At 39.3% G+C, this 19,041-nt stretch overlaps 2 protein-coding genes across 2 annotated transcripts; both read right to left on the bottom strand.

The window, feature by feature from the left end:
- Window positions 1–137: 137 nt before the first annotated feature.
- Window positions 138–961, bottom strand: LOC145063745 (uncharacterized). Its single transcript, XM_079011334.1, has 2 exons — window positions 498–961; window positions 138–435 (listed from the first exon to the last, which is right to left on the bottom strand). Exons 1-2 carry the CDS (start codon window positions 959–961, stop codon window positions 138–140), a joined length of 762 nt encoding a protein of 253 aa, XP_078867460.1.
- A 2,374-nt stretch (window positions 962–3,335) lies between these two features.
- Window positions 3,336–3,977, bottom strand: LOC145062733 (histone H3.2). The gene has a single exon (XM_079010325.1). The coding sequence runs from the start codon at window positions 3,915–3,917 to the stop codon at window positions 3,507–3,509; it is 411 nt and encodes a 136-aa protein (XP_078866451.1). The 5' UTR covers window positions 3,918–3,977; the 3' UTR covers window positions 3,336–3,506.
- Between the last annotated feature and the right edge of the window lie 15,064 nt (window positions 3,978–19,041).

Below are 19,041 nucleotides of genomic sequence, written 5' to 3'. Positions count from 1 at the left end.
GTGTTGATCCTTGTATCCTTTGTGAAATATTTCAGCAGCCCTTGATATTGTTCATCTGTCATGATCAAAACTTGGTTTGTCTCGACATTTTCCATGGCTGCCTTCGGTTTTCCTTTGTCTTTCTTTCCTTTACCTGGTCACCATTCGGGGTAGCCAATGCGTTTGAAACAACCCTCCTTGTTGTGTCCACTTCTACCACAAAATGTGCAGTGCTCCACTTCATCTCCACTGTTGCGTTTTACATCCTTCGTCACACCTTTGTTGCGTTGTGATGTTAGATCCGTACTCCATTCCCGTTTATTGGTGTAGCTTTGGAAGGCAGCTGCTTCGTGTACTGGCTTCCTTGTTGCAGCTATGGCATGTTGTTTCTCATCTTCAGAAACAAGATAGAAACAAGATGGTAGGCTGTCCCTAGAGTTGGTGTTGGTTTTGAGGCTAGAATTTGTGTTTTTATTGTTGTAAAAGCACTATCCAGACCCATCAAGAACTCGTATAACCTCTCATTTTCTTTGGATTCAGTCAACCTTTTACCAAGGTCACAGGTGCACTTTCCACAAGTGCATCGAGGTGTTGGTGAAATAGTTTGAATTTCGTCCCACAAACCTCTCATCCTCGTGTAGTAGGCTGAAACGGAAGCACCATCTTGAGAAGTATTGGTGAGCATTTGTTTCAATTCGTAGGCACGAGGTGCACTCTCTTTCCCAAACCTCTTTTCGAGATTTGCCCAGATTTCCGCAGCAGTATTAGCATATTTGACACTCGACCTGATATCTTTCTCCATTGTTGTAGTTAACCAGCCTTTCACCATGGTGTCACATCTCATCCATGGCATGTAATCAGCAGAAGTCTCTATCGGTTTTGCAATTGACCCATCGACAAAGCCTATCTTATTCTTGGCGAACAAGAAATTTCTCATCTCTTGAACCCAATCATGGTAATTGCTATCAGTGGAGATCATCATTTACCTGCATTTTTTTAGGATATTCAGAGGCATTAATGTAGAATGGCGAGTCTGCCCACCATCGTTGCCTTTTGACGGCTCTGGAATGTCTCCGACCATGTGGTTTTTCTTTGTGACAGGTCAGGTTAAACCTGCTCTGATACCATGAGAAATCTAATAATCAATATCTTGTCATTCAACAAACCCAAAAACGGGATTAAATAGTTTACAAGAGGAGATTCTAGAAAAGAAATCCTAACCAAACTAAAAGACTAAACTTTAGGAGTAAGGGAGGAGGGAGTCGTTCCCATTGAACCCAGCGAACCCACTGAACCCACTGTCACATCAGCTTTTCTCTTTGATTTTTCTTCATCTTTCCGAACCCACAACACACGGAAATCCTATCTTTCTCAACCCACTTAATTAAAAAAATATACAAAATAATCAAAGTAAAATCTTAATTAGCAATAGAGTTACCGCCGGTACCACTCCCTCTTTGGCGAGTTGTTTAATTGGTTTCAAGAACCCACTTCATCCTCTCTCTCTACTTTCTCTCTCTCATTTTTTCTTGTATCATATGTTTTAAGACTTGTACCTTAGTTGTTTAGTATTTTTTTTTTTAATTGAGTGGGTTGAGTGGGTTGAAAAAGATATGATTTCCGTGTGTTGTGGGTTCGGAAAGATAGAGAAAAATCAAAGGGAAAAGCTGATGTGGCAGTGGGTTCAGTGGTTTCGGTGGGTTCAATGGGAACGAGTCCTCCCTAAAAAAGAAAAAAGATAAGCACCATCTTATCCTAGAATAAAAAACAAAAAAAAAACAAAAAATAAATAAATAAATAAATAAATAATAAGTCCTTTATCAATAGAGATCAACTCAATACAACACGAAAGAGAAATTTCATCTTCAATGAACTCTTCGTCCAGGTCCAGCCATGGCAGCAGTAGCAACAGCAATGGACATGTTGTCGGTGGTGGCTCCGTCCAAACCCCGCCACTACCTCTAGTACTTGTTTCAAGATCTGAACCAAATCCATGCCAACCTTTGTCTGGACCAAATTCGGTTAACAGAAGGTTTAGAGGGTATATATCTAATTGAAGGAGAGGTTAGTGTGGGGTGGAAGCAAATGTTGTTGCCTTGTAGGGTTGTACCGTTGTAGGGAATGGTTCATGGATTAAGGTGGTGGAGCTACCGGGAAACAGGAACTCAAAAGAAAATAAAGACCTTTAACTAATTAAAATAATAATACAAAATTCCAAGTCATCATTCCTCGGTGCATAATAGCCGGTGAAAACCTAGAATAAATACCCCCACTTCCTATTTATATTGTAATGATCTAAAAGGGGAAAAAGTTCAAAAACCAATTCAATCCAAACGTCACAATTTATGGTGCTTTCATGACAATAACTTATATTTATATAATCAGTTTAGATGATTGATGTAAATTAACTAATAAAGTGTTTAATTTGAGATATCTAAATTAATTTATATACATGAATTCAATATTCAAAAGAGATATACACTAGGCTTATAAGTCTAACTTATTCCGATAATATAATTTTCAGTCTACAGACTGTTAATTAGAAACATTGAAAATTTTAATCTTTTGAATATTTTAGAAGACTTTTGTTTTGTAAAGATGATGTTTATTTTAAGTCGGTGTTTCTGAATTGATTGATACATTCTCTCATGCTTTGAAAAAAACAAGTTAATTTGGATTGTGTAGATATTCAGACTGATTTCCACGCTTCAACTCGTAGAAATGATTTTAACATGACTTTGGGACATTCAGGAAACTAAAAACTCCGAAAATGCTATGAAAATCATTTATAAATGCTATCTAAAAAATTTCATTTGAATGTGTTTCAATGAACCTCTGTATCGGATTTCGAATTGATGTTTTCTTATTTCCTCTAAAAATTCTTTAGTTTGAAGCAGCAATTTTCTATTATTCATCTTTTCCCTGATCAAAAGTAATCAAACAACAATTTGCTTTAGATATGAATACACGATTTTCTGTAGGTTGTTTTGCAGTTTAATTTGGGTTCAATAAAATTGAACATATACTTATAATTCATAATTTGCAATGTGTTTTAGTCTTGATTTCCTTTTAATTATTTAAGTTTGTTTTTGATTCATTGTCACCAAGAGTTGATGCTGGAGTATGCCTGCATAGACTCTGATTGTAAACAGAATAGAATATTAGATATTACGTACGCCAATTTATAAATGATTTAATTATATGTCTTTACTAGATTAATATCTAGATCCTGTTAACTATATGCTTTACTTAAAGATTTGTTGTGTTTTATATTATTATGAGAAAATGCGAATAAAGTAACGATGTATAAATTAAAAGGTAAAAAACTATTTTAGACATTTTAATGAACCAAATCAAGAACCAGAAACTCCCAATTCATCATTCATTACGTCAAAGAGAAAGTTGACATTTAGAAAAGATTCAAACGAAGATCAAATACAGCTTATATCAACAACAAGAACACAGATTTATAGAACCCTAATACCATGGTTGTGGAGTAAAGCTAGCAGACAACGTTTGCAAAAAATCTAAGCCCTCTCACCCCTAATCCTTCTAGCCAATTGCATATCCTTAGGCATAATTGTAACCCTCTTGGCATGAATCGCACACAGATTTGTATCCTCGAACAATCCCACCAAATAAGCCTCGGACGCCTCCTGAAGTGCAGCCACCGCGCTGCTTTGAAACCTCAGATCGGTCTTGAAATCCTGTGCGATTTCTCTCACAAGCCTCTGAAATGGAAGCTTACGAATGAGCAACTCAGTACTCTTCTGGTACTTCCGAATTTCCCTGAGCGCCACAGTTCCTGGCCTGAATCTGTGTGGCTTCTTCACTCCACCTGTCGCCGGGGCTGATTTCCTTGCCGCTTTTGTTGCAAGCTGTTTCCTTGGCGCTTTCCCACCGGTTGATTTGCGAGCAGTTTGCTTAGTTCTTGCCATCTCTTTTGCTGCAAAATTAAAGAAACTGCTTTAGGTTTGTGTGCTGGAATCGTAGATTGGTGTGTGTTTTATAAAGCTTTTTTGGAAACCATTGGTAGCGGGAGATTTTGAAATATTGGAGAAAAATCTCCGCAAAAGTCTACCAACCGTAGGATAGGAGAAGAATCGACGACCTAGGATATCTTCACATAGAAAACGCGGATTGTGATCCGTGTGAAATGGCTATGGATTTATTGTTTGACGTGAGAATAATAAATGATTCAAAGTTAATAAATTATATTTCTAACAAACAAATATATATATATATATATATATATATATATATATATATATATAAATTAGAGACAAATTTTCAAAAATAGTCATCATGGCTTTTAAAATATAACAAGTTTGACGATAACATTAGAAAACATTATATGTGTATTCATTTATCTCATAACAACAATTTGGGCATCTTATCCTAAAATAAGTTCGTGTTTGTGTCGATTTACCTAAAATATAATAGAAACACATCTAACAATCATTGTTTAGCATTTTAAGTTTAAGTCTATAAATCCTCTAAATTCTTAGTTCACTTAACTGATACCAACTGTGACATCCCTATTATATGAGCTTGTAGATTTGCATGCTAGTATTGATCAATCAGTAATAGGAAGGCATGATTAGACTATGCTTTGTTTTGATTGCTCGATGTTCAAATGCTACTTGCTTTGTGATTTTAGGAATTCTAAATAGCTCCAGATAACTAGTAAACGAATATTCTAAGGTTAGGTTTTAACTCTATTGCACTGCTCTTGTGCAGCTGATGGCGGAGAGTGGAGTGGAGTTTTTCCTAAGAAAACCTAGGATGAGATCTAGTAATGGGAGCCTTATCTAAAAGGGATAATTGTATGGACACATAGTGACCTGACGGGGTCAAGGCAGTCCTTGAGGAAAGTACGAGTAGATGTGGAAGGTAGTATCGTACTACTGAAAGCAAGGACCCGTACTCGATTCAAGGAGGGTTGTGATAACACCAGGGAACTTGTGGAGTTGTGGTTCTCTCGATCTATATATTTTGATGTGTATTTTAATGGTTTATTTGGTATATTTTCATTATGGTGACATTGAAAGGCATACATATTGTCAGTTCTGGTGTCGGTGAGGGTTCAGGCTCAGGTTCTGGAGCCAGACAGCTTGATGACCAGACGAGGGAGTTCATCTCGTATGAGATTACGCCCAATATTCTTGAGCAGACTCCTATGATCTTTGGCACGATCAAGGAGGGTATATTGGAGATTATGGATAAGCGGTTGAGTGCCTTTCGCATTGAGATGGTAGCTTTGGTTGAGACGTGCTCTTTGACCTTCCGGGAGTTCCGGACATGTGGATCTCCAGATTATCACGAGGCGAGGAACCCGATAGCGAGCAAGAGGTGGTTAGCGAATGTTGTTAACGCCTTCCGCACCATCCATTGTCCCAAGGTGGACAAGTTTATACTAGCTTCCTTCCTTTTGAAGGACAGTGCACGAGACTGATGGGAGGAGGTAGGGTGTGTTGTGGGTAATGATGTTATTTATGTGATGTCATGGGATGAATTCTCGACTTGTTTCCGAGCTGAGTTTGCACCGATGATCGAGGTGCAACAGTTGGCACGGGAGTTTCAGGATCTTCGCCAGACTACTGAGACGGTGGTTGAGATTACCGCCATGATCAGGGAGAGGACGCTTCCGGTTTCACAATATGTGGCGGACGAGGAAATAAAGAAGGCTTGGTATCATGAGATGTTGAGGAGTGACATTCGGCAGTTTGTGAGTCGATCCAGTTGTAAGATGCTGGAGGATATGATATCTCGAGCTAGAAAATGGGAGATTGACCTGGAGATGGAGAAGAAGAGGAAGTATGAGTATGTGTCGATCGTTGAGGGTTCGGGAAAGAGGCCCGAGGTATCTGATTCTAGACCGAGAGGTCATCAGGGTTGTAACTGTTGTGGCAGGTGTGGCAAGATGCACGAAGGGGCGTGCATAGTGGGTGGTTCTGGCTGCTTCAAGTGTGGTTGGACTGGTCATATCAACAGGGATTGTACTACTACCACAACCACCACTCCGGTATCTGATTTGCTTTCATTGCGATCAAATGGGCCACAAGAAGACCCATTGTCTAAGTTTAGCTGCAGCATGACCAGTATCAGCACGCGCTCCTGCAACTCTCTGGATTACTCACGGTCTCCAGGGTCAGGCAGACATGCCTGTGGCAAAGAGAAAGGCTTTCAAGGCGACAACAGATGAGGCACATGCAGCTCCCGGTGTGGTGACAGGTATGTATATTATCTTTATCTCTTTATTTATATAAAAATGTTTGGTTATGTTTATATATTTTATTTTAGGATCGTTCGTTGTGAACGATATTTCTGCTTCGGTATTGTTCGATTCGGAGGCTACCCGATCGTTTGTATCGCTTGTGCTGAGCAAGAGGTTTGTCGGAGCTCCAGGGGAGGGGAGTTGTATTGTCCTCTTGATGTGGAGATTGTTGACGACAAGACTATTCAGATTGCAAGGGTTCATCTGGGGTGTGCTCTTCAGTTGTTTCTTGAGCAATATATGGTGGATTTGGTTCCCATTATGTTGCGTGGTAACAATGTCATTATGGGTATGGAATGGAGGCAGTGATCGACTTTAAGAAGCATTTAGTACGGGTTCAGACCCCAAGTGGGAGAGAGTTGGTGATTCATGGTGATAGACCGCAGTGTGGGCCGATTATGTGTTCTGCAGCGAGGGCCAAACACTATCTTCAACAGGGTTGCTCGGGTTATGTCGCTTATGTCATGGATACTCGGGATAAGGGTAAGGCGACCGTGGATAATGTGTCGATTGTGCGGGATTACCCGGATGTATTCCCGGAGGGTTTTCTTAGGGTGCATCTTGAGAGGCAGGTTGAGTTCAGGATCAATTTAGTTCCAGGTGCGGCTCCGATAGCTAAAGCACCATATCGGTTGGCTCCTCCCGAGATGTAAGAGCTGTCTACACAATTGCAGGAGCTGTTAGATAAGGGATTTACTCGGCCAAGCAGCTCGCCTTGAGGAGCCCCAATCCTGTTTGGGAAGAAGAAGCACGGGTCTCACCGTGTGTGTATCAACTACCAGGAGTTGAATAAGGTAACGGTGAAGAACCGTTATCCACCCCCGAGGATTGACGATCTCTTTGACCAACGTCAGGGCACATATGTTGGGTTTTGAGCACTATAACACTCATATGGTGCACATGCAGCCCTAAATGCTTTGGATCTATGTTTTCTCTAATTATACATGCATTTGTTTTTCCTAAGAATTCTCCCTATATAGCATACAACTGAAGATATATAATACAAAACTTTAGCTAGGATGCTTGCCTCTTTAGTAGGGTAGAGTTCTTGACCTTTGAAAGCTTTAGCACCTCAAGTGTGATGCCTCTATTGGTTCACAAACACCAAAATGCAAAAGGAGGCTTGAGAGAATAAGTTGGTTATCTCCAAGATATGGTCTAGCCGATTTTGGCTCTATAGGGGCTTTATTTATAGTGTTGCACATGCTAGGGTTACACTTTGCAAACCCTAATAACCCATGACTTTCCACATTTTCATGTTCCATGGGTTTAACCTCCATGGACTATCCATAGATTAGTTTAGCCCACCTACATGATCATGGATCATTAGCCCACACTACAAGGATGATTGATTTACATAATCAATCTCCTTATATCTAATTAGTCTTTTTTGATCACAAAATTCATTCCAAATTAATTCTTGATCAATACTAGTTAAATAATAATATGGTTTCATATTAATATATTATTCTTGTAATATATTAATAAACCATATACAACCTTATTCTCAAAATCCATCCTATCAAGTCACACTGGTGAAGGCAACCCAAAAAAAGACCATGCTACAATCGAGTCAAGTACATCCCAGTTATAGGCTTAGGCTTAGGCACTAAATCCAATAGTCTCCCACTTGGATAAGTCTAGTAACTATAACTGCCAATGTGCAGGATCTGACTTAGCAATCGTAAGCTTTCAAAGGCCGATGTCAACTCTGACCCAGTCAGTAATGCATCCTTTAGATAAGGGATCATATAATCCTCTGTTCTCAAGATATTAGCTGGACAAATACATGGAACAAAGTCATACTTATTGTCCAGCAGTTTGTTTCCCGATTTCCGATTCGTCTGACATAGAACATAACTAAACACGTCAATTTAGTTATGATCGGTCCCGACACATAAGTCAAAACATAATCATTGAGGGGTCCAAGATATTGCTTTTAATCCTCTTAAGATAAAGGGGAACAGATAAACTTTGACATTATATGTTTGTACTAACTATTCATTAAATCATGCACAATGATACGTTTTATAACATCAAGCTACTGATGCGTTTTCGTATCATCAATGCACAACTAATTCATAGTCAACAACTCATATATATATATATATATATATATATATATATATATATATAGGTTTGAAGACTTATATGATATTATCGTCTCACGATCACTCGAGATAAATTCCATGAAGTGAGCACGGGTTGATCCGATACTCAAATCTTATTTCAGAAGTACTCATGAATGGTGTAGCAAACCTGTTGATATGCCTAACTCCTTAGACAAATCTACCAGCCAACTCATGACAATCTTATTTCATACCTACTTCCAAAGTATGGTCGACTGTGGATAGTTTGAATAATAATAATAATCATAATTTTATTATTCTGGAAGTCAAAACATGCAAAGTGGAATAATAATAAATAATTGACACAAGACAATAACTTTACTTATAAATAAAACCCCTTTTATTCATCATCAAATTTCAATTACAATTTAGCTATTACACGTTTCGGTTTATCTAATCGCTAAAACTAATATCGTCATTTAGCCCAATGCCCCTCGCATGCTGCAAGTGCTTAAACCAAGTCAGTCCCTTTGTAAGAGGATCTGTTGGGTTGTCCTCTGAAGATATCCTCTTCACCACGAGGTGCCCTTCTTCTACTTGATGTCTTATGAAGTGGTATTTTCTGTTGATATGCCTGGATCTTCCATGATCTCTCTGTTCCTTGGTACCGCCCCTTCATTATCGCAGAATATTTCCATAGGCTCCTTTATACAAGGAACGACTCCAAGGTATCTGATGAAGTTTTTTAACCATATCGCCTCCTTCGCTGCTTCACTTGCTGATATGTACTCTGATTCACACATTGAATTAGCAATAGTCTCCTACTTGGAGCTTTTCCATGTTACTGCTCCTCCATTCAGGGTAAACACCTAGCCCGACTGAGAGCAGAAATTATCTCTATCGGTTTGAAAGTTGGCGTCACTATACCCTGTCACTCTCAAGTCATCACTCCCACCAAGGTTAAAGGACCCAATCCTTAGTCCTCCGCAAGTACTTGAGAATGTTCTTAACCACAGTCCATTGAGCTTTACTAGGGTTCCCTTGATATCTACTGACCATGCTCAAAGCAAATGTCACATCAGGGCGAGTACAATTCATAGCATACATGATTGAACCAAGTGAAGAAGCATATGGTATATGACTCATTTATGCTATCTCAGCCTCTGTACTCGGACTCTGAGTTTTACTCAGTTTGGTATTGCTTAAGATAGGTATGTTGCCTTTCTTGGAGTTCTCTATGCTGAAACGTTTCCACACCTTGTCCAAGTAGGTACTCTGACTAAGTCTTATTAGTCTTCTACTTCTATTTCTCAATATCCTTATCCCTAGGATATAGGCAGCTTCTCTGAGGTCCTTCATACCAAAACACTTCCCAAGCCAGGACATAACCTTCTGTAATGTTGGGATGTCATTTCCTATGAGTAGTATGTCATCTACGTACAATACCAAAAAAGCTCACTATACTCCCACTAACTTTGACATATACACAATACTCATCCTCGCTTCTCGAAAATCCAAACTCTTTGAATTTATCATCAAAACAAAGATTCCATCTACGAGATGCTTGTTTCAATCCATAAATGGACTTCTCAAGCTTACACACTCTATTTGGGTACTTTGCATTGACAAAACTCTTTGGCTGACTCATGTAAACATCTTCGGCCAACTTTCCATTAAGGAAAGCGGTTTTGACATCCATTTGTCATAACTCATAGTCATGAAATGCTGCAATGGCCAACACAACCCTTATAGATTTGATCTTCGCTACTGGTAAGAATGTCTCATCATAGTCAACTCCCAAACTTTGAGTAAAGCCCTTTGCAACCAGTCACGCCTTATAAGTGTGTACATTCCCATCCATGCCGGTCTTCTTCTTGAAGATCCATTAGCACCCGATCGTCTTACGACCCACTACATTGTTAACCAAGTTCCAAACTTGATTGTCATACATGGACTGAATCGTTCATATGTTGGGAGTAGATATGAATGAAGGTTGTCATGAATTGGTGTGTAGAATGTCTAAATGGTGTTAGACATAGCAAAGGATTGCTGCAACGTTCATGAGTGCTTATGAACTAGTTTTGAGCATTGGAATAAACCCGCGCTTGCTGGAATCACCTTATGGAATACGATATAAAAGGTGATCGCAAAACGATAATATCATATAGTCTTAAAACCTAGATATATGGTTTATTATTTGTTAATTGATTGTACATTGATAATACGAAAACGCATCAGTAACTTGGTGTTATAAAACGTATTGTTGTGTATAGTTGGTTAATGAATAAGTAAATGCATATAAGTCGAAGTTTATCTGTAACTTTTATCTAAGAAGGTAAAAGTGATATCTCGGCCGCTCGATGATTTGATTTGACTTATGTGCTGGGCCCGGTCAGAACTGAATTGATGTGTTCGATTAAGTTCTATGTCAAATAAATCAGAGATCGAGAAACCTAAATGCTTGACTAACCATTCCATAGGATTGTCAGCATGATATCTAACAGAGGACTGTACGTTCCCTTATCTGAAGGACAAGATTGATTAGATCAGAGTTGACAGCGTCTTTGAGAGCTACGATTGCAAACCGAATTGTACTTGTATAGTTACTAGACTTATCCAAGTGGGAGACTGTTGGAATAGTGTCTAAGGCTGTAACTATATCCGGTTGTGCATGGTCCTTTTGGGTTGCCTTCACCATAGCAACTTGATAGGATGATTTATTAAGAGAGAATAAATATTATTAATATATTATGAGAATAATATAATGAATAATATATTTGTTATTTGATTAATATAAGTCATAGAATTAATTAGAATTAATTTGGTGACTTAAAGAGATTAATTAAATAAAGGGGTATAAACTGTCAATTGTTTGATAGTTAAGCTTTAGACTGTAAATCCATTTGGATATGGTATGGACGAATTCTAAGAGGTTTAGGATAGCTAAAATCGTCCATATGCTTATCTAGGGATGGATTTGGATAGCCTTGAGAGAAGATTATCCAATTAGGGTTTAGGTTGTAACCCTTAAGGAGTCTACAAGTATAAATAGACCCTATGGCTGATGGAATTCGACACTTGACCTAAAGAAAGGAACCTCTGGTCGAAATTCCTCCCCTCTCCTCTCTCCCAAATCATCCTCTTTGCTTTGGTGTTTGTAAGCCATTAGAGGAGTGACATTTGTGACTCTAGAAGCTCCAAGACCTCAAGATCAACAAGGAACTCAAAGGTATGATTCTAGATCTGTTTTAATGTTCTTATTTAACCTAATTAGTAATTAGAAGTCTTGGATTCAAAGCATGTTTATTAGAAAGCCTAGATCCAAGCATTAGGGTTTTGCATGCGCACATAGGAAAGTTCTTATGGCTAAAACCCATCAGTGGTATCAGAGCCTAGCTTGGTTTTCTGTAAATTGTTGCTTGATTAACTGAAACAAACCTGCAAAATTTGATTTTTGGTTTCTGAGTCATGGACTCGGCGAGTCTCAAAGTGGACTCGGCGAGTAGGCCTGACTCGGCGAGTCCCTTTGTGCACTCGGCGAGTAGGCCTGACTCGGCGAGTCCCTTTGTGCACTCGGCGAGTCCAAGCGTCAGGAATGGCCAGATTCGGGATTTCTTTGTGTTTATCTTATCTTAACTTACCATAAACTAATTAGATCAATATTAATTCGTTTTTCTGATAAATATAATTATTATCTTGATCTAGTTAAAGGTAATTATCAACTAATTAAATATTTGATTTCCTTATATGATAATTAATTAATTATTTTGATTATTTTGGTAATTATCTTAAAAAGAAATCTTTAATAAATCAAATATAGATAATTATGATATTAATTGTTAATTGGAATTATTTGTTATTTGATCCTCCATGTTTTAAATGTTTAAAACCTACCCTCTTGTTTTGAAATTTACTTTTGTGATTAAAAGTTTTAATTTAGACAACTTAAATTTCAAACCCTAGATTTTAAAAGTTTAAAATACAACCCTATACTAATATGATATTACTAGAATAATATATATATATATATATATATATATATATATATATATATGTATAACTAAATGCTAGTCTTACCGTTAGTAGGCCTCATTCACGAAGCCGATCTATAAGGTGGGTATAAGGTTGCGGCCTATAAAATGGCGCTTAATGGGTGTACACTCACACCTACCGCTTGCTTGATTGGTGGAGGGTCGTTAGCCGAACGGGTAGGATAGGGCAACCTCATCCTCTCATTAAAGGTATAATAAGAAATATAAAGTAACTACACATTTTTAAAATTTCCCAATCCTAGTTACTTTAGGAAAAGTGAATTGATGCAATCCCATGAAATTACACTTTGCACCTTGCTAAGATGTTAGTGGAGCGCGTGTGGTTTACCGGCACGCTAATTGGTTCTAAGCGAAGGTGGCAAAGGGTGATTCGTTGTTTATCATAGTTCAATGGAGCGTGTGTGGTTTACCGGCACATTGAATAGGTGATTGTTACAATGAAGGCGCCATGTGAATTTGCATGGTAATTCACACCCGCTTTGTGATCCTCGGCATCCCAGTCACAAACAAGAGGGGCATATCGAGATTTAAACATGCCATTGAATAGTTTCAATGAATCTCATCCGAACCTAGGAATTCTCAAAAAACACTTAGGACTAATAGTTTAAGTTTCGTGATGGAGAATTAGTGAATCGTCATTCACTTACCTTCAATTTATTTGCATGTTAGATTACGGCATGCCTTTTCTGGTATGTAAATGTTATTGTTGGATCCTAGCCCTAATTTTCTTATTGGGTGATAATTAGGGATTCTTATTCTAATCTATCTTTGTCCTTTTCTAATTGTAGATGTCGAACGCAAACAACACTGCTGCTAGTTCTTTCACATTGATGAGCCTTTGCCAAAAGGTCACCTTCGATGGAACGAACTTTAGCGAATGGATAAGATACATTCGCACCATTGCTCGCTATGAGGACAAAGAGTATGTCCTTGATGAGAAGCTCGAGAAAATCAACACCGAAATCGCTACTCCGGCCGAAATCACCGCCTTTGAAACTCATGAGCGAGATGCAACGAAGGTACATTGCATCATGATCGCCACCATGAACTCCGAATTCCAAAAGTCCTACGAGGACATGTACCCGTACGAGATGCACCAAGACTTATTGGAGAGGTACCACCAAAACGCGAGACAAGAGAGGTACGAGATTTTCACTAACATGATTTCCGCGAAGATGGGTCATGGAGAATCTCTTACCGTGCACTTGCAAAAGATGCAAAGGTATGTCGACCGCCTTCGCAAGTTAAATGTTGACTTCGGTGAGGACTTGGCAATCGACATGGTGCTTCACTCTTTACCTCCGATGTACAACCAATTTAGGATGACCTACCACATGAACAAAGAAGAGGTCACCTTAAGCAAGCTCCAAGGTCTCTTGAGGGTTGCTGAGAGCAACTTCAAGGACAAGTCTGTTGCACCCACTCCCAATCCGCCCGCTGCTCCTGTCTTGGCTATTGGACAAGGGAAAGGAAAGAAGAGGAAAGCTTCATCGAAGAACTATCGCAAGGTGAAAGCCCGAGATGGTGCCTCTTCTAGTGGGACCAAAGTTGATCCTGCTAAGCCCTGCTCTAACCCAAAGGAGGCAGAGTGCCACCACTGCCACAAGATAGGACATTGGAAGAGAAGCTGCCCGGATTACCTGCAAGCAATAAAAGAAGGAAAGATCAAGCCATCTTTCGCAGGTATATATACAATCAAATCTAACGATTCTAATCATGCTATTTCTTGGGTTCTTGATACCGGTTGTGGTTATCACATTTGTTCTAATGTGCAGGGACTAAGAAGAAGTAGGGATGTGGAGCAAGGAAGGATCAATCTAATCATGGGGAACAGAAGATCGTCGCCTGTGACCAAGATTGGAATGTATTCCTTAGTGCTTAGGAATAGTTTAGTTTTAGATTTGAACAATTGTTGCTATTCGCCAGAAATGGCAAGAAACATCATTTCATTTCATGGTTTATATAGACAAGGATTTAGATTTTCTTTTAATAATGAAAATGGTTCTATTTTGGCTTATCTAAATGGTGTCTTTTACTTTGAAGCTATACCATGTAATGGAATATATGAAACCGTTATGATTGTTGATAACTTAGGAAATGATGTTTTGAATATTGATTCTTCCACTAGTATGGATAAAGCATCCTTGTGGCATTGTCGTCTTGGACATGTCAACAAGAAACGCATAGCCCAACTCCAAAAGGATGGAGTGTTGGAGTCATTCGACCTTAGGGAAGATGACACATGCGAGTCTTGTTTGCTTGGAAAGATGACTAAGTCACCCTTCACGAGCACTTGTGAGAGGGGCGAGGGTCTGTTGGACCTAATACATACTGATGTATGTGGACCGTTTAGATCAACCACGAAGGATGGGAACCGCTTCTATGTGACTTTTACCGATGACTATAGTAGATATGGGTATATCTACTTAATCAAGCAAAAGTCAGACACCTTTGAAAAGTTCAAAGAGTTCAAGAATGAAGTGGAGAATCAATTGGGCAGGAAAATCAAGATGCTTAGATCCGATCGAGGAGGAGAGTACCTAAGTCTTGAATTCCACGATTATCTCAAGGAGTGTGGAATAGTTTCGCAATTGACGCCTCCTAGGACACCGCAGTTGAATGGTGTGGCAGAAAGGCGTAATCGAACCTTATTGGATATGGTTCGCTCTATGATAAGTCGTGCTTCACTACCAATCTCTTTTTAGGGGTATGCCTTAGAGACTGCCGCCCATATCCTTAACCGAGTCCCTACTAAGAAGGTTGCCAAAACACCTCACGAGATGTGGACAGGGAAAGCTCCCTCGTTGGCACATATCAAGGTTTGGGGTTGCGAGGCTTTCGTAAGACGAGATACTCACGACAAGCTTGAACCTCGAAGTGAGCGATGTATTTTCATCGGCTACCCGCAGACATCCTTTGGATATCTCTTCTATAGACCGAAGGACAATGTTGTTTTCGTTGCGAGGAGAGGAGTTTTCCGAGAGCGAGAACTCATAAGCCAAGGAGACAGTGGGAGGCAAATCGAACTTGAAGAGATACAAGAATCGATAGATAAAGGAACCTCTACCGCTGGCACTCAACCCGAGGAGGAAACTCCGGTTGAACCAATTAACGAATCCTTACCTCTTAGACGTTCTGATAGAATTAGAGTTCACCCCCAGTTTTATGGTTTTCATATTACTACCGAAGGGGACACGTATATTAGTGATGGTACACTAGTAAATATTGATGAACCTAATAGCTATAAGGAAGCCATGGCAGGCCCGGAGTCTGTAAAATGGAAAGAGGCAATGGATAGCGAGATCCAATCCATGTATGATAACCAAGTTTGGAATTTGGTTGATTACGTGCCCGGACGTAAGACCGTTGGGTGCAAATGGATCTTCAAGAAGAAGACCGACGTGGATGGGAACGTACACACATATAAAGCGCGATTGGTCGCGAAGGGCTTTACTCAAACTCCCGGAGTTGACTACGATGAGACCTTCTCACCAGTTGCGAAGATTAAATCTATTAGAGTGATGTTAGCAATTGCCGCATTTCATGATTATGAGATTTGGCAAATGGATGTCAAGACCGCTTTCCTTAACGGAAAGTTGGCTGAGGATGTTTACATGGCTCAGCCAGAGGGGTTTGTGGATCCGAAGCATCCGAATAGAGTGTGTAAGCTTGAGAAGTCCATTTATGGACTTAAGCAAGCATCTCGCAGATGGAATCTTTGTTTCGATGAGAAAGTCAAAGAGTTTGGTTTTGTACGAAGCGAAGACGAATCTTGTGTATATGTCAAAGCCAGTGGGAGTATAGTAAGCTTCCTCGTTCTATATGTCGATGACATATTACTCATAGGAAACGACATCCCGACTCTGCAGGAGGTAAAATCCTGGCTCGGGAAGTGCTTCGCTATGAAGGACCTCGGAGAGGCTTCTTACATTTTGGGAATAAGGATAGTAAGAGAAAGAAGTAAGAGACTAATTGGACTTAGTCAGAATACTTACTTAGAAAAGGTACTAAAACGTTTTAGTATGGAAAACTCAAAGAAGGGAGAACTACCGATACAAAGTAATGCCAAATTGAGTAAAACTCAAAGTCCGAGTACCGAAGCTGAGATAGCAGAAATGAGCCGAGTACCATACGCTTCCGCAGTTGGCTCAATCATGTACGCTATGACTTGTACTCGCCCTGATGTAGCCTTCGCTTTGAGCATGGTTAGCAGATATCATGGGAATCCTGGCAAAGCCCATTGGATTGCGGTGAAGAATATCCTTAAGTACCTTCGGAGGACGAAGGAATGGTTCTTAGTCCTCGGAGGGAGTGATGACTTGAAGGTGCGAGGGTATAGTGACGACAGTTTTCAGACCGACAGGGACAACTACCGTTCGCAGTCGGGCTGGGTCTTTACCCTAAATGGAGGAGCAGTGACATGGAAAAGTTCCAAGCAGGAAACCGTAGCTGATTCAACGTGCGAATCAGAGTACATTGCAGCGAGCGAAGCGTCGAAGGAGGCAATATGGCTAAAGAACTTCATCGGTGATCTTGGAGGCGTACCTGCCATAAAGGAGCCCATGGAAATTTTCTGTGATAACGAAGGAGCGGTTGCCTTGACCAAGGAACCGAGGGATCATGGTAGATCAAGACATATCGACAGAAAATATCACTTCATCAGACATCGTGTAGAAGAAGGACAACTCGTAGTGAAGAGGATATCATCAGAAGATAACCCAGCAGATCCGCTTACGAAGGGACTGAGTAGGGTTAAGCACTTACAGCATGCTAGGAGTATTGGGCTGAAGGATGATATTAGTATAGATTAAATAGTATTAGAAACGTGTAATAGATAAATGTAATTGACATTTGATGATTAAATAAAGGAGTTTTATTTATGAGTAATGTTACTATCTTATGTTAATTGTTTAGCTATTGTTTCACTTTGCATGTTTTGACTTCCAGAATAATTGAGTTTATTAGGAATAATCGAATTATTCAAATGGTCCACAATCGTTCATATGTTGGGAGTAGATATGAATGAAGGTTGTCATGAATTGGTGTGTAGAATGTCTAAATGGTGTTAGACATAGCAAAGGATTGCTGCAACGTTCATGAGTGCTTATGAACTAGTTTTGAGCATTGGAATAAACCCGCGCTTGCTGGAATCACCTTATGGAATACGATATAAAAGGTGATCGCAAAACGATAATATCATATAGTCTTAAAACCTAGATATATGGTTTATTATTTGTTAATTGATTGTACATTGATAATACGAAAACGCATCAGTAACTTGGTGTTATAAAACGTATTGTTGTGTATAGTTGGTTAATGAATAAGTAAATGCATATAAGTCGAAGTTTATCTGTAACTTTTATCTAAGAAGGTAAAAGCGATATCTCGGCCGCTCGATGATTTGATTTGACTTATGTGCTGGGCCCGGTCAGAACTGAATTGATGTGTTCGATTAAGTTCTATGTCAAATAAATCAGAGATCGAGAAACCTAAATGCTTGACTAACCATTCCATAGGATTGTCAGCATGATATCTAACAGAGGACTGTACGTTCCCTTATCTGAAGGACAAGATTGATTAGATCAGAGTTGACAGCGTCTTTGAGAGCTACGATTGCAAACCGAATTGTACTTGTATAGTTACTAGACTTATCCAAGTGGGAGACTGTTGGAATAGTGTCTAAGGCTGTAACTATATCCGGTTGTGCATGGTCCTTTTGGGTTGCCTTCACCATAGCAACTTGATAGGATGATTTATTAAGAGAGAATAAATATTATTAATATATTATGAGAATAATATAATGAATAATATATTTGTTATTTGATTAATATAAGTCATAGAATTAATTAGAATTAATTTGGTGACTTAAAGAGATTAATTAAATAAAGGGGTATAAACTGTCAATTGTTTGATAGTTAAGCTTTAGACTGTAAATCCATTTGGATATGGTATGGACGAATTCTAAGAGGTTTAGGATAGCTAAAATCGTCCATATGCTTATCTAGGGATGGATTTGGATAGCCTTGAGAGAAGATTATCCAATTAGGGTTTAGGTTGTAACCCTTAAGGAGTCTACAAGTATAAATAGACCCTATGGCTGATGGAATTCGACACTTGACCTAAAGAAAGGAACCTCTGGTCGAAATTCCTCCCCTCTCCTCTCTCCCAAATCATCCTCTTTGCTTTGGTGTTTGTAAGCCATTAGAGGAGTGACATTTGTGACTCTAGAAGCTCCAAGACCTCAAGATCAACAAGGAACTCAAAGGTATGATTCTAGATCTGTTTTAATGTTCTTATTTAACCTAATTAGTAATTAGAAGTCTTGGATTCAAAGCATGTTTATTAGAAAGCCTAGATCCAAGCATTAGGGTTTTGCATGCGCACATAGGAAAGTTCTTATGGCTAAAACCCATCAGTGGTATCAGAGCCTAGCTTGGTTTTCTGTAAATTGTTGCTTGATTAACTGAAACAAACCTGCAAAATTTGATTTTTGGTTTCTGAGTCATGGACTCGGCGAGTCTCAAAGTGGACTCGGCGAGTAGGCCTGACTCGGCGAGTCCCTTTGTGCACTCGGCGAGTAGGCCTGACTCGGCGAGTCCCTTTGTGCACTCGGCGAGTCCAAGCGTCAGGAATGGCCAGATTCGGGATTTCTTTGTGTTTATCT

Source organism: Lactuca serriola, chromosome 7 (genome assembly GCF_051521515.1).
Source record: "Lactuca serriola cultivar US96UC23 chromosome 7, Lser_US96UC23_V15, whole genome shotgun sequence".
NCBI classification, from domain to species: Eukaryota; Viridiplantae; Streptophyta; class Magnoliopsida; order Asterales; family Asteraceae; genus Lactuca; species Lactuca serriola.
This window is presented reverse-complemented; position numbering and strand designations above follow the sequence as displayed.

What these genes read in the sequence shown, in the direction of transcription:
- LOC145062733 (XM_079010325.1), bottom strand. Translation starts at nt 3,917, where the DNA reads ATGGCAAGAACTAAGCAAACTGCTCGCAAATCAACCGGTGGGAAAGCG.
- LOC145063745 (XM_079011334.1), bottom strand. Translation starts at nt 961, where the DNA reads ATGATGATCTCCACTGATAGCAATTACCATGATTGGGTTCAAGAGATG. An exon ending in GAATCCAAAGAAAATGAGAG is followed by an intron (nt 436 to 497) that starts GTTATACGAGTT and finishes CACAAATTCTAG; the next exon opens with CCTCAAAACCAACACCAACT.